A 26,048-nucleotide genomic window follows, 5' to 3' on the forward strand; every position below is an offset into this window, starting at 1 on the left:
GCACACAAGGTGAGAGTTATTCACAACATCTAAACAATGCATAATTACACATAAGGTCATAAAAGAATAAAACACATTCTACCTATATTGCATGCATGATCTTGCTATAAAAACTACATGGTTGCATAAAAGACACATTTATGAACGTAAAAGTGGAATTGCATGTGACATGCATACGTGGGAACGTTGTGTAAAAGTGGCGTTTAAAACGATAATTCTACGCGTCTTACTTCTATCGTTTTCAAAATAATGAAATTGTAGCATGGTTTGATTACCATTATTTATCTCTTTAAAAAATTTCAAGTTGATTAATCTTACAAAAGCATTATTTTTATTTCATAAAAATAATTTAATCAACCATTTAAAAAATATATATAATTATTCCATTAATCACTTTTAATCTGCATAAAATAACCAAGGCCAACAATTACGAAAAATACTTATTACTTAACATGTTTACTTATAAAATAATATTATAATTCAATTATCAATTTTATAAATTTAATGTGAGAAAAATCTAATTTAGATGTGGAAAATATTCTTTTAATTATATTATTTTTAAGATTTAATTTTAAGTGGAACAAATTCATATGTAAAAATCCAATGATTATTTTTATAAATATTTAACTAAAAATTCAGCCATGTTTTATTTTATTTAAAAATCACAAGTAAAATAATTTCACCATTTTTCTTAATTAAAAACAAATAAAATCATAACTATTAATATCAACACTCATAGTCATAATAAGAATATCATTATTAATATTTTCATGGGTTAGGGTGTTAATTATTTCAACATATATACAAAATTCCCTTTTATTTAAAAACACAACTTCACTTTTTATTAAAATTCCAGCAATTATTTTTAACCTGAAAATCACCATTCTTATTTTTAAAAACTCATATTTGCTCAAAAATATATATATAAAAAAAATCGGTAGGTAATAATTTACACAAAATATCCTTTCAAGGCATCTTTAATTTCCCATTTAATTTCTTAAAACATCAAAACACTTGCAAAATTTATTTAAGCACTCAAAACATTATTCTATTCATATACAACATAATTTTTGTACAAAAATCAGCAAGCACATTAAATCATGAAATCCATTCCTTTCATTATATTTCACAATATTTACATCATTACCATTCATGTTTAAATCTTATTAAATTAATTCACAAACCCTAGCATGTTCCTAATATGCATGGGCAACACAAAATCAACAACTTCATCATGCATATACTCTTTTAACCAAAACCTTCAAGAATTAAATATCAAACCAAATTCTCATTTACCTCCACATGCATCCTAGCATGTTGCTATCATCTTACATGCATAAAGTGACTTATTGATACATACTCATATAAACATATTTGCCAAGTTTCATGGATTCAATGACAAGAGTCTACTTATTTATTAAACCAAAATCTCATAGGTCCTAGAACATGGATCTAACATATTGACAACATAAAATAATAAAACATAGGGAACCCATAGACATGCATAGGTCGAAACCCTCATTCATAAAATACCAAGATCATCATATTTAGTGGATCAAAACCAAACCCTTCCATGCTTTCACATATATATCATAACACCAATATCATCATACTCAAGATCCTAAGATCAAACAATTCATATAACAAGAGATCAACATAGTTTCATAGCCAATATAAATCCATATTCAAAATCACAAACAACCATAAACCTACCCATAACCAAAACTAATACACATAAAATAGTAAAACTGCTAACCATTATCTTTCACCCAATCTCATCTTATACAAATAGAAACAAAACTTTTTCATAGTTTAATCATAACACAATTTTCCCATGACAAATAATAATATGATGTCTAACACCAAAACCACATGAAATCATAGAGCCACACACCTAGGCCAACCCTTCTTGTATCAAAACCAAAACATCAATCAACCAATACAACAAAAGGGTTAGAAATATCATTACCTCACTTGATTGTAAAATCAAGAACATAAAAGTGATCAACCCAAAAATTATAGCCACCACTTGATCAAACCTAGGGCCTTTCTAAATCCACCAAGAAAAAAGAACACCAACAAACCACAACAGTAACCCATCAATATTCAAGAAAGAAGAGAGGATTGAAAAACCACAAATACAATAAGATACATACTCTAGGATTGAACCCTTCCTTCTCTTCTTCTCCTCCTCCTTCTTTTCTTTCTCCTTCTCTCTATATCACACCACTCTCTCTCTCTTCCTCTCTCTAGCACACGGCAGCCCAAGAGCATATGCTCTCTTCTCCAATTCCTTTCCCCTTTATCATAATCCTCTCATAATGGTCCATTAAAAAGAAAAGGTAAGTTTCCTATTTTCTCCATATTTTCATTTATTTTGTCTTAATTTTTATTTGTTTGTTTTTATCATAATTGGTAGAAAATAACAGATGATCACATCCTTACCCAAAATAGCCCATGTCTTCCACTGTTAATTTATTTTCTTAAAAAAACAAATGAAATAAATCCCCTTCATTTCCCACCATGCTACACATCCAAGACCTATTTCCCCTTTTCTTTTTATTTATTTTTTATAATTAATTCAATAAATCCAATAAAAGGAAACTTCAAAGTGTGTAGAAAATTCTACACATGTGCACCATGCTACCATGCACTTGCACATACTAAATCACTAGGGTGCATCACTACCTACCATGCACCTTAGTGCATTCAACCATAACTTAAATAATCACATTTTTAAAATAAATTAATAAATATCATTCAACAAATAATTTCACAAAATTCTACCAAACAATTCTAACAATTAGTTTAAACAAACAAAAATTAATTAAAATAAACAAACATTTAAATAAAATAATTCACAACACTAAACAATTAAATAAAATAAAACAAAAATTTTAATAACTAATTTTTTTTTGGTGCACTACAATATACCCTCCTTAAAAGGAATTTCGTCCCGAAATTCTTTCTTACCAAATAATTCAGGGTATTTTTCTTTCATGTCTTCCTCCAGCTCCCATGTTGCTTCTCGTTCCGTACTATTCTTCCACAAGACCTTAACTAGTGGAATCCTTTTGTATCTCAATTCAATTGATTCCCTTTTCAATAATGCGCTCAGGCTATTCATCATAACTTAGGTCCTGATTCAGCTATAACGGCTCGTAACTCAAAAAATGAGAGGGGTCTGACACATACTTACGCAACATCGAGATGTGAAAGACGTTATGTGTTTCAGCTAATACTGGGGGCAGTGCCAAACGGTACGCAACTTGCCCTACTCTGTCCAAAATGTCAAATGGACCTATATATCTAGGACTTAACTTCCCTTTCTTTCCAAAGCGTATAACACCTTTCATCGGTGAGGCTTTCAAGAAAACAAACTCGCCCATTGAAAACTCGATGTCCCTTCTCTTAAGGTGAGTGTAGCTCTTTTGCCTACTTTGCGCTGTAAGAATCCTTTGGTGAATCTTCTTGATCGCCTCAATGGCTTCCCTAACTGCCTCAGGGCCTAAAATCTGTTTCCCCCCAACTTCATCCCAGTGCAAAGGAGATCTACACTTATGCCCATAAAGCATCTCATAGGGAGCCATCCCAATCGTAGATTGGTAACTGTTATTATATAAGAACTCCATTAGGGGTAAATATCGGTTCCAAGACTCTGAAAAGTCCAAAGCACAACACCTCAACATGTCTTCTAAAATGTGTATAGTCCTCTTAGACTAGCCATCGGTTTGAAGATGAAATGTAGTGCTAAACTTTAGTCTTGATCCCATAGCTCTTTGTAGCCCTTTCCAAAAGTTTGATGTGAAAACTGACCCTCGATCAGAAACTTTTGACTTTGGCACCCCATGAAGTCTCACTATCTCACTTACGTACAATTCATCATATTGGTCCATTGTGTATGTGGTCTTGACTGGCAGAAAATGGTCAGACTTAGTGAGTCTATCTACTATTACCCACACAGAGTCGTGCTACTTGGTGGTTCTAGGTAACCCTACTACAAAATCTATTGTTATATCCTCCCATTTCCATTCAGGAATGTAGAGCGGTTGAAGCAACCCCGCTGGCCTTTGGTGTTCTGCTTTGACTTGCTGGCATGTCAAACATCTAGCAACAAACTCAGCAATATCCCTCTTCATTCCATGCCACCAATATAACGCCTTAAGGTCTTGGTACATTTTAGTGGACCCTGGGTGTAAGGAATAAGGTGTTGTGTGCGCTTCTTTCATAATACTTTCCTTAATCTCAGCATTGTCTGGCACACAATTCCTATCCTTATATCATAGCAATCCACCATTAGATATCGTGAAATCACTACTACCACCTTCTTGTACCAAAGCCTCATGTTTCACTAAGGCTTCATCCACTTTCTGTCCTTCTCGAATTTGTTCTAGTAGGGAGGATTGCAATGTGAGGTTTGCTAAACTTCCTGTCACAATTTTGATGCCGAAATTTATGATCTCTTTCTGAAGAGGCATCTCTATTGTATGCAGTGTTGAGACATTCCCATGTTCCTGCCTACTCAAAGCATCTGCAACCACATTGGCCTTGCCTGGGTGGTATAAAATTTCACAATCGTAGTCTTTCACTAATTCCAACCACCTTTGCTGCCTCATATTCAGTTCCTTTTGCATGAAGAAGTATTTCAGATTTTTGTGGTTAGTTATAACTCACACTTGTCCCCATATAGGTGCTGTCTCCATATCTTTAGTGCGAACACTACTGCTGCCAATTAAAGGTCATGAGTGGGATACCGTTGCTCATAATCCTTGAGTTTTCTAGAAGCATAAGCTACCACCTTCCCATCTTGCATCAACATGCATCCCAAGTCGTTCTTTGATGCATAACAATACACCACAAATTTCCCGCCCTCAATGTGAACACAAAAGATAGGCGCAGAAATCAACTTATCCTTCATGGTCTTAAAGCTTTCTTCACATTTCTCGGTCCATGAAAATTTCTGATGCTTGCGAGTTAAGTTAGTCAATGGTGTTGCAATCTTTAAGAAAACCTCGACAAACTTCCTATAGTAACACGCCAATCATAAGAAGCTTTGAACTTTTGAGGCATTCTTTGGCTGGGGCCAGTCTCTAATGGTCTCGATCTTTGATGGGTCTACTGCTATTCCATTCCTGGACAATATATGCCCTAGGAAAGTTACCTGTTCTAGCAAAAACTCACATTTAGAGAACTTACCGTATAGCTTATGTTCTCACAATCTTTTCAGAGTCAACCTCAAATGCTCCTTGTGCTCCTCCTTGGTCTTCGAGTAAATAAGGATATCATCTATAAACACTACCAAAAACTTGTCCAAGAAATCCTTAAATACCAAGCTCATCATGTCGATAAATGTTGGCTGGGCGTTAGGGAATCCAAAAGACATCACTAAAAATTCATAGTGCTAGTAGCGAGTTCTGAAAGCCATTTTCGGAATGTCTCCCTCTTTCACTTTCAACTGATTGTACCCGGATCGCAGATCAATCTTCGAGAACACTGCTGCCCCTTGCAGTTGGTGAAAAAGGTCATCTATCCTAGGTAAAGGATATTTATTCTAAATGGTGACCTTATTTAGTTCTCGATAATCAATGCACATCCTCATACTCCCGTCCTTCTTTTTCACAAATAGGACTGGTGCTCCCCATGGTGAATAGCTAGGTCTTATGAACTCTTTGTCCAACAACTCCTGTAGATGGTTCTTAAATTCCTTTAACTCTGCCGACGCCATTCGATAGGGTGCTTTAGAGATTAGTACAGTTTTTGGTGCAAGCTCAATTACAACTCGATTTCTCTGTCCGGGGGTAATCCTTGAAATTCTTCGGGAAACACCTCCGGGAACTCACAAACAATATGTACATTTTATGGCTTTAGTTCTGACTCCTTGGATTTATCCACTACACTAGCCAGGAACGCCGAACAACCATGTTGCATCATATTCCGTGCTTCCAGTGTAGATATTACGGGTGTCCAAAAACTGGTACTTCTCCTCTAAAGGAATGACCTCTTCTTCTTTTGGCCTGAACCCTACAGTCTTCTTTCGATAATATATTGTAGCCCCATGTTTGGATAACCAATCCATGCCAAGTATGACATCATAATTTGGTATACTAAGTTCTATAAGGTCTGCTGGGCACTCCCTGTCCTCTACTATTACAGGCGTTGACGCTAACCACTTATTTGGCAACATCATATCCCCCGATGGCAACATTGTACCAAAGTTATGCTCAAACAGTTTATAAGGCATACTCAATTTATCAATCACATTCATAGAAACATAAGAATGAGTCGCTCTAGAATCAACAAGGAATCTACACATCGTACCAGATATAGGGAGTTGACCTGTTACTACGGTGTTGCTGTTGGCTGCTTCATTCTAAGTTAAGGCAAAAACCCGTGCTTGCACTAGGTTGTTGTTACTATCCTGTCCCGCTTTCCATTGTAGGAAATCTTTTCTCAGATGTCCTGCCTGACTACACTTGTAACATTTTTTGGTGCCGTCTTCACATTCTCCCATATGTCATCTCAAGCATTTAGGACAGCTGGGGTGCTCAACTTTATTGCTTTTGTGATTCCCACAGTTTCAATCATTATTGCGATTGTTGTGATTTTCATTGGGAGCTGCGACCTTGGGCCTTTTGCCAGTGCCACTGCTTTGGCCCTATTAGGCCTCCTCTTGTTACTCTCTTGAAAGAATTTACTCTTATTAGCCTCTATACTTGTGCCACCATCCTTCCATATACAACTCTTCATGTATTTAGTGTCTAAAGCTTTGTCCAGAATCTCAACATAGCTAACTGGCTCTGTAATGGTCATTTTGACATCCTTGGCAATCATAGGCTTCAGTCTCCTTATGAATCCTTGAACACTCATGACCTTTGTTGAGATTATCTCAGATGCAAACCATGCCAGTCTGTCAAACTCTAGGCATACTCTGTGACTAGAAGAATACCTTATGTCAGTGTCACAAACTCATTAACTCTAGTTGCTAGTACTGTAGCATTGTAGTACTTTTTGCTGAAAACTTGTACAAAGTCAGCCCAGGTCATGGTGTCTAAAGTTTGTGTCTTCTTAACCATGTCCCACCAAATTCTAGCATCCACTTTTAGGATTGTTAATTGTCTTGTTGTCCCTGGAAATCCTTAGTCTATACTAGTAGCCTTTATCTTATTTTGTCATCTCGCAACTCATTACTTATCCTCATTGTTGTGTCAGTTCGTAGCTTGTCATTGTCCTCTATGTTGAACTATGTTATCATGTATTTACTCGCATATCCACCTCCTTAGTCTCCATTTACTCCATTGAGGTTTTGTTGGTGTTTGCTACTAAATGTTGTGGCATGTCCACTTTGTCTGCTCCTCTGCTACTGCACATATCTATCTAGCTAATAACATCACCTTGCAAGATAATGTCATGGAGTAAACTCCCTAACCTATGTCTATATTAACAATCGCGTCGCAAAGCTTATGTGTCCTTTGATCTTGATAGTATCCAGTTATATTATCATCGACGTATTCCATTCTTCGCTTTACTTGAAACTTGATAGTGTCATACTTGCGATTTCCTATGATGCATCTCATCCATTAAATATGTTCATTCATAACGAACATCTTTCAGGGAGCTGATATCCACTCATCTTCATCGTTTACATCATCTATATGAACCCTTGAGATCCCACTACTCTCATCAAGAAGTTTCTTTCTAGAAGTGCTAATTACTAGAGGCATACTTTCTACACAGCAATTACGAAACTACAAAATTTTAAAGTAGGAAAGAATATAGATAACATTTAGAGCAAGTACTTACGACGGGGTGAGGTGAGATTTTCTCGTCTTTAGCATGTATGGGGAGGGTCCGCAGAAACATGGACGACCATCTCTGATACCATTTGTAAAACACCCTAGTCTAATGCATGCAAGTTGGGCCCAATAGTTTAAAAAGAAAATATTAGTTTTCATGCAATGTTAATAAAACAAAATTAATTAAAGTTTAAGTCCCACTAATAAGTTTTGAAAGTTAAAAAATAACATAACATTGTTCTTTAGAAATTCACTACAAGAAAAAATGCTTTTAATAACACCGAAAATGTGTTATCAAAACATACCATAACACTTTTTTATGTGTTAAGACCGACTATCTTATTGTAGATCAGGGTACTTTACATAACACTTTATCAGTGTTATACAGATATGTTATTATACTGTCAACGATAACACACTTTCTGTGTTATTTTAATATATTGATAAGTGTTTAATTATGTTATTTATAGTCGATTATATAACACATTTCAATACTTATAAATTTGTGTTATACTACAGTTTAGTATAACACTTTTTTTGTGTTATACTACACTTTAGTATAACACTTTTTTTGTGTTATACTACACTTTAGTATAACACATTATTTGTGTTATATAATGAAGTTTGCAAAACACAATTCTTTGCATAAAAAGTGTTATTGTAATAGATATTATAACACAATTTTCGTCTTATTGTTATATTTAGATATGTTTAAATTCTCATTATATATTTTATTTATATAACACTAATTTATTCTATTATATTTTAATTTTTTTATATAATTAAAATTAGCTTTCTAATATATACTAGCATCATCAAATGAACTTAATTTTCAAATAACAAAAAGTAAGAACATTCAACATTGTATTAACAATCCACAAATTAGTTTAAAACATTCAACACTGTCATCAACAACAAAATGTTCTTTAAGTATTCAAGGAGTCTAAAAGTTACTACTTTCAACAAAAAGAAATAAACAAAGTTACTACTTTCAAAGAGTCTTAAGTATCCTTTTCTACTTCGCTTGTCACATCTGCAAAATTAACAAAGAAATATTTTATTGTTATTATCTAGCATCACAAATTACTTCAAGAAAAATGCTATGGAAATTATATCCAAGAAAGGACACCACATACAAAATAATGGATTCACAACTACACCAAAGCAAACAAAGAAACCAAACACTAAATTATAAGACATTGGTTATTTTTTGAGTATGAAAATCTACCTCTTGGAATAACTTTTTTAGAAGGCCATGCAACTGTGGAACCAACTGTTTCTTGTATTGTAAGCATCACATGATTAGGATAAAATAAGTAAGATTCTAGTACAATATCAACATCAACCCATACTTGCATAAAGTCTAGTCCAAGAGGCTTTCCATGTACAGTTATCTTTGGATCACTAGAATCCCAACGACCTTCAGCAACAATTACATCTACCCAATCAAACAAGTAGCAAATATTCTTCCCTTCTGTAAAGTTATGTCTTTTTTCTTGTACAATACTCTAACAAATTTATTTTAAAGACAATATATTAGTTTACGTATTTGTTCTTCTAAAATGAAAACTTAAAACAATAACAACTTTTATAATTTACCTTAGGGGACTGAATATTGTTTGACTGGGGTACATTGCGAGACTGTCCTTCGCTTGGTCTCACTTTACCACCAACCTAAATATAAAACCAAGATAAGTTTCATTAGAAGAAAAGAAAACTAAGGTTTATAAGTGCAAGATAGAAATACCACCAAGTGTTCTTTAAGTAGATTCATCATTTCAGTCATTTTGAGCTTCATATTATGTTGCTCTTCTTCCTACTTGGAGATCTTGCTATTACACATATTAACAACAGTTAGCTTTGACCTTGTTACGCCTCTTCCTTGTCCGATTAAACGACCAGATTTTGGGTTACCAAACAATTTTGTCAAGGCATCTATGATCTCTGATTTCTCTTCCTATTTTTTATTTTTATGAGCAAGAATATAAATGGTGGGTAAAGTTTTACTTGGATTATGGTGAACCTATTTTCTTACATATGTACTAATTTTAGCATATTATTATTTACTTGTTTCAAATAAAAAGAAATGGCTGACCCAGAAACTTGTTGTTGAAATTATTTTCCTTTCAATGAATAAGAAGTAATCTTTAGAAAAAGATAAACGTTCCCTTACCCTAAACATTACCAAATATTGGACTGCTTTTAAATACAAAAAATTTCAAAGATATATTGTTTTTAACAAAACATTACCAAATGAGCATGTATTTAAACATCATTTTTAACAAAACAAGTGTCACATATCTCACAATTCAGGGCCAATTTAAGAAGCATACATAGCCATCTGTTTGTTAGTGTGACCATTTTCTATTAGTATACATTATAAATTCAATCTATTGTACTCACTTTGTTTGGACCTACTTATAGGCTATATAGATAATCAGAATACACCATACCATCATATGGCTAAGTACTTTCAAATTTGGGTTATAATTAATTGAAGAAATTACACTTTTTAATTGTAATTTTATTCCACCATACCATCATATTCTTACCAGTTTTTTTCCCTCTAGTCTTGGCAGTTTTCCCTCTACGAGCTAATTACTCTCTTGAATAAATAAAAGCATTTCATTTCTTGGTTTTCTATTAAATTATGGCTTTCTATTTTCTGTTAGACTAATCATATCAACCCTTGTTTCTTATGGAATGAGCATGCATTTTATCATCATTTTTAACAAAACAAGTGTCATATATCTCACAATTCAAGGCCAATTTAAGAAGCATACATAGCCATATGTTTGTTAGTGTGACCATTTTCTATTAGTATACATTATAAATTCAATCTATTGTACTCACTTTTTTTGGACCTACTTATAGGCTATATAGATAATCAGAATACACCATACCACCATATGGCTAAATACTTTTAGATTTTGGTTATAATTAATTGAAGAAATTATACTTTTTAATTGTAATTTTATTCCACCATATCATCATATTCTTACCAGGTTGAGTTAGATTATAATAATTGAAGAAAACTAGCACCGTTATAATAATTAATTATTTATTTTTCAAGAGAAGACCAATTGTGGTGTCAACCAAATGTTGTTATTTATATTTCGTTGATGGATTGATTATACAAATGTAGCTAGTGGACTCCTAATCAATGTGATTGATTCTGTAATTTCACCAAATGTATATACATACATATATATATTTGTAAAGTGGAGAAAACTAAGGAAACTTTTGCACATATCTTTGCTCATTTTGGTGCTTATGGTATTTGTTAGCCTTGTTACACTGTTTAGTGACTGAAAGATAATACTCTTGGATCAAAACTTCATGAAAATAGGAAAAACGGTTGCTATGAAAATTTGTAATCATACATTCCTTGGATACTCATGATTTAAACCATTTTCTCATCTTGGAATTAATGTTGGAAACTTGGAAGTGATTGGCTTTGAATTTCTGTGTGAAAAAGTTGAAGACATTCAGAGTCAGACTTCAAATTACATGTGTGAAAAAGTTTTCAATTTGAGAATTTTAATTATAAACCATTAATTGCAAGATTATGGTTGTCCAATTTTGTTTTTGTTGAATTCTAATATATTTTTCCAACTCGGTTGATTTTTAGTTTTATCTAAGAAGCTAAAATGATATGAAGCTGACTGATAAATTAAAGGTCAGAACATGGAAGGGTAACAAATTTCTCTTATAAGAAAATATAGCAATTCAAACTACATCAAACCAAAATTGTTCTTGTAATTTGGCAAATGAAAATGATAAGTCTCCCTTAATATAATATATTAATTAATTATAGACCAAAACCCTAAACATTACAAGGTTGAGTTAGACTGGGAGGCTCCCCTTTCCCAAAGATTGCCAAATTCTTCTCTAAGTAAATCTCACTCTCTATCTACAATATCTTCCCAACCTAACAGCCCATACAACTTCTAACACAAGTCTTTCTTATTGGACGCTTATCTAAATGCTTATCTAGTTAATGTTTTTCTGAACTTGTGTTGGCTATGCAAAATTAGCTGGACAACATGAGCACCTGCCATTTGTCTTCGCATTCTACTGAATATTTGCTCAAACTCATTTCTTAGCAACATATTACAAAATCTTGATGTTTTGTTTCAGGTTAATTATGGAAACTTCATGCATGGGCTTATGAAAGAAAACATTCAGCTGAACAGGAAAGTTCTGTCTGAGTTATCTATGTACGAACCATACAGTTTCAAATTTTGGCTGAATTTCATTGTTTTTTTATGATAGACTGCATGTGAGCAACAACCATATTTACATGCAAAATTATTAGATCTTAGTTTTCCAGCCCTACAAGTAACTTGGCACTGGTCTATGTTGTGCTTTGACCACCATTTTTTTGTTAATTCAGCTGGTTTATTTTCTATCCATTTAATAGTCTCTAGTTCAAGAGATTCTAGTGTTGTTTTTAATTTAAAAATCAGATTCTAAAATGGTAGCCACTAACTAATTGGGTTTGGATCAAAGACAAGATTTTAGCTTGGGTTATGGCAATTTTGTTATGGAAATTAAATCTAATCTATACATATGGAAATAATGAAAACAATATGACTAAATGGAAAATCTAATCTATACATATAATGAAAAATCTAATATATACATATAAAAGCTTACCTAACCATCTATCAATACCAAGCCAAAAAATTCAAACAATACACAATAAGTTTTCTTCCTTATATCACCGCAGCACACAAACAAATTTTCCAGAACCTACTTCTCTAATACACACAAGTTTTCAACCTTCCGTTATCACCGCAGCACACAATTTTAATCTCAGAACTTACTTCTCTATGAATGAATATTTAAGATATTCAAACTCTAACATTTTTAAGATATTAATAATAAGAGTTAAAAGAACAAATTCCGTACCTCTTGCAAATTAACTTTGCAATGCCCCTTTCCAATTCGATCCACAACCTAAAGAATATAATCAATACCCAAAATATTAATACAAAATTAAAATTTGTCAATAGATATTAAAACAGCCTTTGAAATCCAAAATTTATCTAATTCGATCTTAAAATTTGGGGATAAAATATATACACACATTTATGATCAGTACCACTCTTATTTCATTCATTTCATTTATACCAACAATTAAAATTACTCATTTTTTTGCCCCCAAAAATAAAATGTTTATGCTATCTTGTAAAAAAAACGATTGGCTGAACCTCAACTCTTTTTTAACTTTACATTGAGTTTTTCATATTAATTTTTCTATTTCAAGTAAATAGGCATGTTGAATCTAATAAATAAAATTTTCTACATAAGCCTTCCTTAGTACATAAATTGTTAGCCTAATAAATAAAAGCTTGAGCAGATACTACTCAGATATTCTATTCGCTTCTATTTTATCTAATAAAATAAAAGACACAGTTCAATTCTCCAATAAATGAATGGATACAAGCCAAAATAGCAATCAAATAAAATAATTGTCTTGAAACTTATTGCCAAATTAAACTATTTCATTATTTGATTATTTAAATGTTTTATTTTCCTTGAGTTCATCTTCAAGGGATATGAATATAGGGGGTGTATTACTGCTTTTTAGTAAAGTGTGAATTGTTACCAATAATCTTAGTTGAGTCCAACACCCACCACGACATGTGATAAAGCCAAAACAATAATATATATTATTTTTTTAATATACATATATAAGTAGGTCTTGTCTGCTAAGAACTTATATAGTAAAATTAAACTATGTGAAATTAAACTACATCCCATTCCCCCCTATGTTTCTAGTCACCTGTTTGCCTCAAATCTTAAATCTTTTGGTTCAAATATGTATATAATATATGTATATGTTTATATGGGGAACCTAAAAAAACACTTCTTATTTGATTGGAGGGTGACCTTTTATGGCATCTGGTGCAATGATAAGTTTAGTTAAAATGATAAGTTTGAGTTTGAAAGCTAGATTTTTTGGCTGTTTGAGTCAACAGTGGCTAAGAATAGATCAATTGCTCAGTTGGTTAGGAGTTTATGATTTGGCTTGTATTTTAGTCTCTATTTTGAGTTTGTTGTAAGTTTAGTGGTGTTTCAAATCTGGCAGTTGTAATTTGTTTATGTGTTTTTAATATACTCCTTTTTTCGATAAAAAAAAGTTGAAAAAACTCAAAAACTCAAAATGCCCATGGGTGGATAAGATAAAAGCAAAGCAAACCAGGAAAATTAGCATAGGGTGATAGCAGTTAATTGAAGAATGTAAATGGAGAAAAAGTAGCTCTAAAGAAGATTTTGAGACTCAGGCAAATCTTATTTATATATAGAACTTTACAACAGTAGCAATACACAACATAGAAATAGATGGAAGTTGTAACAGTCTAACTGAATACAACTGAAGCTAACAAAACTAACAAACCAGAAACAGAAAACTAATCATGTAATATTACATTGTCTAACAATATATACATATATTGTTATCTCATTGGAAAGCTTCCACTTTTCACCCTTGAATTTATAAAATTATGGCCCCAGAAAACTAGTGGTAACGGCTATTCAATAAAAACGAACAAGCATAAGTGGATTCATTACAAAAAAAACTAGTATACAATCTGATCCCAACTTAATCCACAAAACCCATGACAAAAATAAATGTTTATGCTCTCTTGTAAACAAAATGATTGGTTGAACCTTAACTCCTTTTTAACTTTACATTGAGTTTTTCATATTAATTTTTCTATTTCAAGTAAATAGGCATCACATTCATCCAATGCAAATAAAGAGCCATGATCTTCTTCTTTCTCAAAATTTGTCTCTCACTGACAGTTAAATGAACCATTATCCTACAATGAATATAATCAAGCAAATGAAATTTTTAATCCAACAATCAATTATTCTAGCAACATAAATACTTAAACTCAACCTAAGAAAATATCCCATAAGAAAATTTTCACATGGATTAAAAATTTCCAATTATGGGTCTTAGCCATATTATTACAAAGACCCAAGAAAATGTGATGATATTGCTAACACCCATGTGAAATTTCTGAAGCTGATTTTGAATTTTTTCTATACACAGGTCAAATTATAGCAGCTGATGCCAAAAAAAAACTAATCACATTATGTACATAAAACTTATCTCCTCAAAGCTATATCATTATCATTTTTTTTAGTAAACAAAACTTCTCTTTGTTAATCATAATAATCATCTATCAAAGACATCAACACTTTTGAGAACACGATATGATTGGAAACATGAGGCTCTTGCAAAATGGTGAGCCAACTTATATGGAGATCATTTAATAAAAACAATATAGCCAAATATTATAGTAGCCATTTATGGCTGTGAAATTTTTTATATAATCATAATCATAAGATAAATAAGTTTAACATAAAATAATAGTTTTGTACTCCTATGATAGTTGCGTCAAACTAAAACATCATATCTCCAATACAAAAACAAAGAAACATAAACATACATACACTCCACTGTTCAAAACTCAAGATTGGGATTTATTCTACATGAGTAATAAATGGTTCAGTTAATGTGGTGCTATTCTTTGTTAGCTGTGTTTTAGTGTCTCAGTTTCACAGATTCTAGACCATTCATATGTAAGACAATGGCATCAGCTCCCAGCTAATCTGAGAAGCCTTTCCAGTTTCCATAATACTTTCCTTACTATTTTGTTTCTCTCATTTGTTTTCAATAAAAAATCGAGGATACCATACTAACCTATTATTTGTTACCTTATCTGAGTAAGGACAGCATTTTGCAACTCTCACTGTCTCTGAATCCTAATTCAGATTTTGAATGACAAAGTGAGATTTCAGGGAGAGGTCTAAAACGGTCAAAAATATAATCCATTCATTCATGAAGTCCTAGTTCTATTTTCCTTTTTATTTTTTGGATTTGGTGAGCTGTTCTATGATGTTGTTTATGTTCTCCCCCTCTCTTAATAACATTTTTTGAATACTAAAATGACCAATGCTTTCTTTCACTCCCTCTGTAGTTTTTAGGTCTGAGAGTAGTGATGCTGGCTGGCTGACTTGGGCAAACTGCTCAGTAGAGTCACCAAAACAAAGAAACAGTCACTTTCACTTTAAAAGAGATTGTCAAACAAAAAGAACAAAGCATTTTGATTGGAGGTGTCACTATTCTTTTTTTATTTGCATGTACAATTATTTAATTATCAAAGAATAAAAAATGGGCTAAAAATGGTTTTTTTTTAGTTACTATTTGATTATTATTTTAAAAAGAAAGTAAGTTGTAGATGAAGATTTTTATGGTAATATTTTGAAGACATGTTACTACTCCTTGCCTTAAAAAAATAAATATTTAGTATTATGATTAGAGTTGTATTGAAAAGTTAAGGAATCTACATCAAATTGGAATAGTCAAAGTTGCTTTCACTTTCCAAGAGAGAAAACAGTTTGCAAGTCAGTACTAGAATAACATTGGTGGATACTAGAAACTATTCTCAATTTTGGGATAGTTAAGTTATAGTCTTCTTTATTTGAATTTTTGTATGTCTATCATAAACAAAGAAGAATAATAAATCTCTCTACACTCCAGACACAAAGACTATAGTTCATTTTCTCTCTATACGATATAGCAATATATGATCATCAACATACATACACTCCACTATTATCCAATCACAAAACCAAACCAATATTTGGCTCAAAAAATACCTCAACTCATTTGATAATAATTAATACTTTTAAAGCATCACCTCTGCATCTCAAAAAATAAAATAAAAGACATCACCCCAGCCTCTGAATGTTGATTTCTTACAAAAAATACAAACAACAAAGAAATGAAACCCAACTTTTCTATCTTCATTCTTAGGACAACCAATGAGAGCAAGAAAAATGATAATTATAAAATCAAGAACATAAACAATAAGTGAAAAAATAACAAGAAAATAAAAAGCCAATAATTCCCTTTGCTCTGTCTAAAAACAAAACAAACATATAATTGATGCTTTCCAACCACAACAATAGTTCAGTACATTTGGCTGAAATTGAAAGTTATGGAAGGATTACTGATAATAGCACCAAACAACTTCAAACTTCATTAAAACCAGTAGCAAAAGATAATTCCTTGGTGAGATCAAACAACTTAAGATAATTCAGAAGTGGGTTCTTAGTTTTATGTTGTGATCAGATTTCAAAAATCCTACATCATTATCCATTGTCAAAACAAAGAACCATGAGTCTCCAGCAATTAAAAGAGAGACTTCATCCTCAAAATCCTCTAAAGGTACAGAACATAGTAATATAAGTGTTTCATTGAAAGGAAATCCTTAGAATTTTCTAAAGCTGTTTAATCTAACCAAAGAATCTAATCTCAGCAGTCATTACTAATAACTAAACACAATACAAAGTACAAGCTACTAAAAAGATTAAAGGGAATATTGAATTATTCACTAGATTAGAAGACATTAATTTCAACTTGTGTTTCATGAAAAACATCAGATGCTGTAAACCCAAAAAGAAAAACAACTATTCCCTGTCATTCCTATTCAAACACAACATATATGGGTAAATAAATCATCATCATTCATATAAAAATACCTTAGCCATCACAATAAAACAAATAATTACCCAATGAAAGCAAAAGACAGATTCAAGCCCATAATTCAAGCCTTATCATATTAAACCATTCACAACCCCTTAATGAAAGTTTATAGTCCCTAAACACAGATTAAAACTATATAAAATGCCCCACAAATTCATAGCCATCCTAAGAAATGAAAACGAAAAATCGAAACCGTAAACTACTAAGGAAATATATGAATTTGTACCTCTTACTGTGGCCGGTTCTTGGTGGTTCCTTCTTCTCCTCAACTTAGTCCACAAGGCTATGAAGAAACACTTTTTCCTTACAAACATAAAGAAACCAAATTAAACTTGAAGAAACCTATAATATTTGGTAATCATTGTGTATTAGTTAATTGCTGTACCAACTATTAATAATTTTACCAATACATAATATATGTGTCAAATTTTATTAATGTTTAGCGACTATTACTGGATCACCTGTAGCTACATAACAAGAGGTCACAGAACCAACAATGTTAATTTTTCCTAATGCCACCATTAAAGTGGTCAAACATAAACTTACTTGTTTCCATTAAAGTGCTCTACTCCCAGATCTTCATCCCATATAAAAATATATTCATAAGCTGCTACGATATCAGGATGCAAAAACCTTTTTGCATACCAAATTTACCAATTAAATTCTTTTGCAAAGATTATTTTTTAAAACCAATTAAATTATTCCAATTGTTCCCAAAATAGATTTTTTTTTAAAAAAAATAATAATTAAAAACTAGCAAAAATATTACCAAACAAAAAAAACCAATTACTTATTTTTTTTATTTAAAAAAAAGTTCCTAAAATACAGACATTAGAGATATTAAATGCCATTCAATTCATTTATACCAACAAATGGGGAAACAAAACAGTGACCGAGGGTAAATGTTTTCTATAACAACAAGTACTCGCTCCATGTCAAATAGCATTACTAACGGGGCTATAACTACTTAAGCATATAAAGAATTTACAGTTCTACCTAAGCATCTCCTTAGGAAGTGGCCGCAATCTCCAATCTGCATTTTGGTACCTGCAAAGAGTTGACAAAGAAACCATGCAAATATTGAGGACATAAATAATACAAGAAAGGAGAATGCGGCAAAAGTGGCAAACTGATAAAATTTTAAAGAAATGAATATCAGTAAGGGAAAAAAAAAACCAACTCTTTATTAGCAGTTACTCCACAAAAGTGGTGTAGAAGATACTCCAGACTATTTCTCTCCAATTTCAGTACCCTTGAGGCTTGAGGCAAAGAAAAAAGAGAAAAACAATTCAATAATGAAATAATAGCAGATAAATGTTTAAATAATTAGTAGGTGGAGGCGTTTCAAAATTTAGAAGAGTAACAGCACAGCTCACATATACTAAAAACAAACTCAATTTCAAATAACACTTGAATGCATGCTCTTGTTGCAGACCTAACTTGAGCCAGTCCAATGCAATAATAGCTAAAAGAAATTGAGAAACTTACAATGAATTTGAAGTCATGCAGATCTATGTCAAATTACAATTGTAAAAGGTTTCTTTCATGGTTTCATATGATCACTTAAAGGCTAAAACATGAAGAAAAGGATTCTCACTAGCTTGTTAGGTTTCTCAAGAATCAGATATGATCAGCCTGTCCAAAGCTTCACCTACATGCCTCATTGTTGGTCTCTTCTCAGGACTAGTTTGAATGCAAGCCATTGCAATCTTAATAACTCCAATAATCTCGTCGTCCTTTTCGGTATCTTGGACTAAATAAGGGTCTAAAACATCTGAGATAGGCTTCTTCTCTTCAATGCAGAGTTGAATCCAATGAACCAAACCAATTTCAGAGGAACCTACTTGGACTATGGGCAATCTGCCATTAATCATTTCTAGCAGGATAACACCATACGAATAAACATCCCACTTCTGGGATGGTTTCACCACTTTCAGTTCTTCCGGGGCAATATAACAAGATCCCAAGTTAGTAGTAGTGGTAGTAGACGAAGCAACAGTAGTGGCATCAGAAGGTGCACTCTTTTGTGGCCTGTCTTGTGACTTATCGGTGGCCATTCGACTAGATTGCAAGGTGGGAGAACCTCCAGCAATATTAGCAGGACGACCGAGTCCAAAATCAGAAATTTAGGGTTCCATGTTTTGTCCAAGAAGAATGTTATTAGGCTTCAAATCACCATGAACATATTTCTTGGGGCTGAACTCATGGAGATAGATCAAAACTTTAGTAATTCCTTTCATGATTTTTAGCCGAACCGACCATGATATGGGTGTGAATTACTCTGTTCCAGACCTCCCAGATTACATGAAAAGAAATCAAATTGATCAAAATATGAATACCACAAGACCTGTGATCAATCACACTCCAAAACCATAATCTAAATAATTCATGAGCACAAGTCAGATAATGGGATATGTTGAAACTTACCATGAAGTGCAGTGGAAAGATTTCCATTGGAAATGTAATCATATATGAGCAGCTTCTCATCTACAGACCAGTAGTAAGCTTTCAAAGTTACAACGTTAGGATGCCTTAGCTTCCTAATTGCTTCTACTTTTGTCTGAAACTCCTTAAACCTTTGGGAACCTCCTTCCCCTAGTCTTCTCACGACTAATGTTTGTCCCTCTTCAAGAACAACTTTATAAACAATCCCAATTCCACTCTTTCCAAGAGCAAAAGCAGAGGCCTTTAGAAGCTCATCCAGATCAAAAGCCACCCGGGTATCCAATGCCACAAGATCATACTGCTCTACATTTTCTGATAGAGTCTCAGACTCATATTTCCTGAAGCACAAGCACTCTTTTGTTCCCTTCCCTCCCTTACCAAAACCATGACCATGTTCATCCTTTCGACCTCTACAAGAACAAATCGTCCTGTAACAATAAGAGAAAAGCAGCCCAACAAGGCATATACCAATTATATCACAGACTATTATAGCAATCACAACACCCTTACTTAAACCTTTGGCTTTTTCACTCTTTCCAGAATCAGAATCCTGAGGTGGAGAATTATCTGGCAGGTATGGAAATAAGGAAGGTGAACTTGCACCAGGAGTTTCTGAAGAGCATGGGTTCTTCAAAGGGGGGCCACAGAGTCCAGGATTCCCAATAAAAGTAGTTGGGCCTCTGTTCATTAGAGCACCAGTTTGGGGTATTGGACCGCTTAAATTGTTATTAGTGAGATCAATATAGACCTTCTCAGGAAGGTTTCCAGGACTAGCTGGTATGGAACCAGAAAAAAGATTATGAGACAAATCAATTGTGCCCTGTAAGGTAGACAAATTTCCAATATCACCAGGAATTGAGCCATTGAACTTGTTGAAGGAAACAAATGCATTTCCAAACCCATCTGGCAGAGAACCAGTGAAATTGTTCTGACTAATATCAAGGGCTCTAAGTCTCTTGCACTGAAGAATTGATGCAGGAATAGACCCATTAAGAAAATTTTGAGACAAATCTAAAGTTTGAAGATACTTGAGCTTCCCAACCTCATTTGACACAGACCCAGATAAGGAATTTCCATAAAGGACCAAACTTTGTAGCCCCTGAGCTTCGAAAAGCTCAAACGACAAGCTTCCATTCAATTTATTGTTCCTTAAATTCAAATGACGAAGCCCAGAGATGGACCCAAGAGTAGAAGGAAGAAACCCAGCAAGTTTCTTCTTTGGAATACTGAGTGAAACAACTCTAAGCTCCTTGCATGTGACCCCATTCCACACACAAGGGTTCTCATCAGAAGAGTTCCAGTTACTCAAAGACCCTTCTGGGTCTTGTGTAATGGCTTGCTTAAACGACAAAAGGGCATTCCCTTCACCGTTCAATGAACTCACTATTCCATGCGAGTTGCACAACATCAAAAGAACAAACAAAACCAAAGACACTATTTTTTTCTTTCTTAAATTAACTCAAAATACCAGTAATTTTTATAGTACAATACTTGGCCGGTGCCAAACATATTGCAGATTTAAATGCCAAAATCTCTTTGAAGCCAAAAGATATCACTCCATGCATCACCTAATTCAGTTCACTATCTTTATCGACAAAATCCATATACGAAAAATGCTTTTGCACCCATTAAAGAACACTACCAATCATAAACAAACACAGGAAATCAGCCCAAGAACAGAGAAATCGGAAGAGGGAAATCGGAAGAGTCGAAAAAAACTGAGAAAAAAAATTAAAATCAAGAGTTGAGGGAGGGAGAATATACGTTGTGCTAACTGAGGGATGGAGAAATGTGAGTGGGTTTGGGGGTTTCGGCATTTGGGTTTGGGTTTGGGGGTTTCTGCGTTTGGGTTTGAGGGTTTCTGCGTTTGGGATTTATGAAAGTAAAAAAGGGAAAGTGGCAAAAAGTCTACCAAAGGATGCGAGAAGCTAGTGATAGAAGCCATAGATTTAAGGGATGGAGGAGATTTGAGGGATGAAGGAGACCGAAGCAGGGATTGAGTTCGGAGACCGTACGTAGTCGAAGAAGAAAATGGGTCTCTTTGTGTCTGAAATGCTGAAGATAGTCTGAAAAAAAAATGCTAAGTGGCGGGCATTGTAATAAAATACTAAAAAAATTATCGCCCTTTTTTCATTAATTTGCCCCATATAATACTTTTTCATAATACTTTTTTATTAGTATTATATTCATGTGTTATGGAAAGGGGTATTTGGTGTAGTGATTGGCATTTTAAACTGATCATTTCTCGTCCATAGGATGCCCCCACGCCATACACACTCTGACGTCAGAACCTCCCACATCACCATGCGTGCCACAGAGAAATCCTATTTGCTACTTGGAAGGGAAAGTAAGGGGGTGAGCTAAAAGCCCAGTAAGGAAGTACAAATAACACATAGGTAAACATAAAAAAACATATTCACATTCATACATCGTTGCATATCATACTTAACTTCATCATCATACATCATCATCATAAACATCATTATTATAAACATTATCATCATAAACGTTATCAACATAAACACCATTGTCATAAACAATATCATCATAACATCATCATCATAAACATTAGCATCATCATATATTTGTGAACATGGCCCGCTATTTTGTCCATGTCACATCTTGAGGTAAACAGGATCTCTGGTCTTTGAATAACTTCAACGCGTCCGCCCTATGAGTTACGTCTTTATATCCTTAGAAACCCCTTTGTTGTGTCGCGTTCAACACGCTAACAACCATTACATATAACTCAGGTTACGTCTTAGATCCTTAGTAACCCCTTTGTTGTGTCGCGTTCAACACGCTATCAACCATTACATATCATACAACATACAGAAATACATACAATCATGTCATATAAAAGCCAAGGAAAAACACATGATTCCTTACATTCATCATCTGATCGTAACAACATCATATCACATGTTACATTTTCATAAATATCATTTATCCTTAAACAAGCCAATCTTACCATTCATAGCATAAACAAATAGAATTCTATCTAACTTCCTTACCTTAGGTCCAAGCTAAGTAAAACGACAACTTCTCAACGAGCCTATACCATAATCAAAATAACATTCCTTATAATCACATAAACTCTATTTTGCCCACTCATATAACTCATGTGTGCATGGGCCATGCACACATGGTGAGAGTTACTCACAACATCTAAACAATGCATAATTGCACATAAGGTCATAAAAGAATAATGGACATTCTACCTATATTGCATGCATAATCTTGCTATAAAAGCTACATGGCTGCATAAAAGACACATTTTTGAACGTAAAAGGGGAATTGCATGTGACATGCATACGTGGGAACGTTGGGTAAAAGTGGCGTTTAAAACGATAATTCTACGCGTCTTACTTCTATCATTTTCAAAATAATAAAATTGTAGCATGCTTTGATTACCATTATTTATCTCTTTAAAAAATTTCAAGTTGATTAATCTTACAAAAGCATTATTTTTATTTCATAAAAATAATTTAATCAACCATTTAAAAAATATATATAATTATTCAATTAATAACTTTTAATTTGCATAAAATAACCAAGACCAACAATTACGAAAAATACTTATAACTTAACATGTTTACTTAGAAAATAACATTACAATTCAATTATCAAATTTATAAATTTAATGTGAGAAAAATCTAATTTAGATGTGGAAAAATATTCTTTCAATTATATTATTTTTAAGACTTAATTTTAAGTGGAACAAATTCATATGTAAAAATCCAATGATTATTTTTATAAATATTTAACTAAACTTTCAGCCATGTTTTATTTTACTTAAAAATCACAAGTAAAATAATTTCACCATTTTCTTAATTAAAAACAAAGAAAATCATAACTATTAATATCAACAATCATAGTCCTAATAAAAATACCATTATTAATTGTTTCATGGGTTAGGGTGTTAATTATTTCAATATATATACAAAATTCCCTTTTATTTAAAAACACAACTTCACTTTTTATTAAAATTCTAGCAGCTATTTTTAACCTGAAAATCACCATTCTTATTTTTAAAAACTCATATTTTCTCAAAAATATATAAAAAAAATGTGTAGGTAATTATTTACACAAAATATCCTTTCAAGGCATCTTTAATTTCCCATTTAATTTCTTAAAACATCAAAAGACTTGCAAAATTTATTTAAGCACTCAAAACATTATTCTCATTATATACAACATCATTTTTGTACAAAAATCAGCAAGCACATTAAATCATGAAATCCATTCCTTTCATTATATTTCACAAAATTTACATAATTACCATTCATGTTTAAATCTTATTAAATTAATTCACAAACCCTAGCATGTTCCTAATATGCATGGGCAACACAAAATCAACAACTTCATCATGCATTATACCCTTTTAACCAAAACCTTCAAGAATTAAATATCAAACCAAATTCTCATTTACCTCCACATGCATCCTAGCATGTTGCTATCATCTTACATGCATAAAGTGACTTATTGATACATACTCATATAAACATATTTGCCAAGTTTCATGGATTCAATGACAAGAGTCTACTTATTTATTAAACCAAAATCTCATAGGTCCTAGAACATGGATCTAACATATTGACAACATAAAATAATAAAACATAGGGAACCCATAGACATGCATAGGCCGAAACTCTCATTCATAAAATAACAAGATCATCATATTTAGTGGATCAAAACCAAATCCTTGCATGCTTTCACATAGATATCATAACACCAATATCATCATACTCAAGATCCTAAGATCAAACAATTCATATAACAAGAGATCAACATAGTTTCATAGCCAATATAAATCCATATTCAAAATCACAAACAACCATAAACCTAAACATACCCATAACTGAAACCAATACACATAAAATAGTAAAACTTCTAACCCTTATCTTTCACCCAATCTCATCTTATACAAATAGAAACAAATCTTTTTCATAGTTTAACCATAACACAATTTTCCCATGACAAATAATAATATGATGCCTAACACCAAAACCACATGAAATCATAGAGCCACACGCCTAGGTCAACCCTTCATGTATCAAAACCAAAATATCAATCAACCAATACAACCCAAAATCATAACAACAAAAGGGTTAGAAATCTCATTACCTCACTTGATTGTAAAAATCAAGAACACAAAAGTGACCAACCCAAAAATTATAGCCACGACTTGATCAAGCCTAGGGCCATTCAAAATCCTCCAAGAGAAAAAGAACACCAACAAACCACAACAATAACCCATCAATATTCATGAAAGAAAAAGAAGAAAGGATTGAAAAACCACAAATACAAGAAGATACATACTCTAGGATTGAACCCTTCCTTCTCTTCTTCTTCTTCTTCTTCTCCTCCTTCTTTTCTGTCTCATTCTCTCTCTATCACACCACTCTCTCTCTCTCTTCCTCTCTTTAGCATACGGCAGCCCAAGAGCATATGCTCTCTTCTCCAATTCCTTTCCCCTTTATCATAATCCTCTCATAATGGTCCAATAAAAAGAAAATGTAAGTTTCCTATTTCCTCCATATTTTCATTTATTTTGTCTTAATTTTTATTTATTTGTTTTTATTATAATTGGTAGAAAATAAAAGATCACATCCTTACCCAAAATACCCCATGTCTTCCACTTTTAATTTATTTTCTTAAAAAAAATGAAATAAATCCCCTTCATTTCCCACTATGCTACACGTCCAAGACCTATTTCCCCTTTTCTTTTTATTTATTTTTATAATTAATTCAATAAATCCAATAAAAGGAAACTTCAAACTGTGTAGAAAATTCTACACATGTGCACCATGCTACGATGCAATTGCACACACTAAATCACTAGGGTGCATCACTACCTACCATGCACCTTAGTGCATTCAACCATAACTCAAATAATCACATTTTTAAAATAAATTAATAAATATCATTTAACAAATAATTTCACAAAAATTCTACCAAACAATTCTAACAATTAATTTAAACAAACAATAATTAAATAATTAAATAAGATAAAAAAACATTTAAATAAAAAAATTCACAACACTTAACAATTAAATAAAATAAAACACAAAGATTTCAATAACTAAATTATTTTTGGTGCACTACTGAAAGACAACTTCTTGGACTTGAAGCTGTTAGAGAGGCTCAGGATTCAATAGCGTTGATTAGAAAGTGTATGCTTGTTGCTCAGAGCCGAAAGAAAAGTTATGCGGATGCCAAGCGGCGTGATGTGGAATTCA

The 26,048-nt window shown here is 32.7% G+C and overlaps 1 protein-coding gene, 1 long non-coding RNA gene and 1 pseudogene across 2 annotated transcripts; all 3 read right to left on the reverse strand.

Annotated features, from left to right (window-relative positions):
- Positions 1–5,896: 5,896 nt before the first annotated feature.
- On the reverse strand, positions 5,897–6,313 carry LOC133791961 (uncharacterized). The gene has a single exon (XM_062229871.1). The coding sequence runs from the start codon at positions 6,311–6,313 to the stop codon at positions 5,897–5,899; it is 417 nt and encodes a 138-aa protein (XP_062085855.1).
- A 10,942-nt stretch (positions 6,314–17,255) lies between these two features.
- Positions 17,256–18,706, reverse strand: LOC133789773 (uncharacterized). Its single transcript, XR_009873696.1, has 3 exons — positions 18,542–18,706; positions 18,358–18,408; positions 17,256–17,664 (listed from the first exon to the last, which is right to left on the reverse strand). It is a non-coding gene; the product is annotated as an uncharacterized LOC133789773 (long non-coding RNA).
- A 53-nt stretch (positions 18,707–18,759) lies between these two features.
- LOC133791962 (receptor protein kinase-like protein ZAR1) lies at positions 18,760–21,751 on the reverse strand (annotated as a pseudogene).
- Between the last annotated feature and the right edge of the window lie 4,297 nt (positions 21,752–26,048).

This window comes from Humulus lupulus, chromosome 7, assembly GCF_963169125.1.
Source record: "Humulus lupulus chromosome 7, drHumLupu1.1, whole genome shotgun sequence".
NCBI classification, from domain to species: Eukaryota; Viridiplantae; Streptophyta; class Magnoliopsida; order Rosales; family Cannabaceae; genus Humulus; species Humulus lupulus.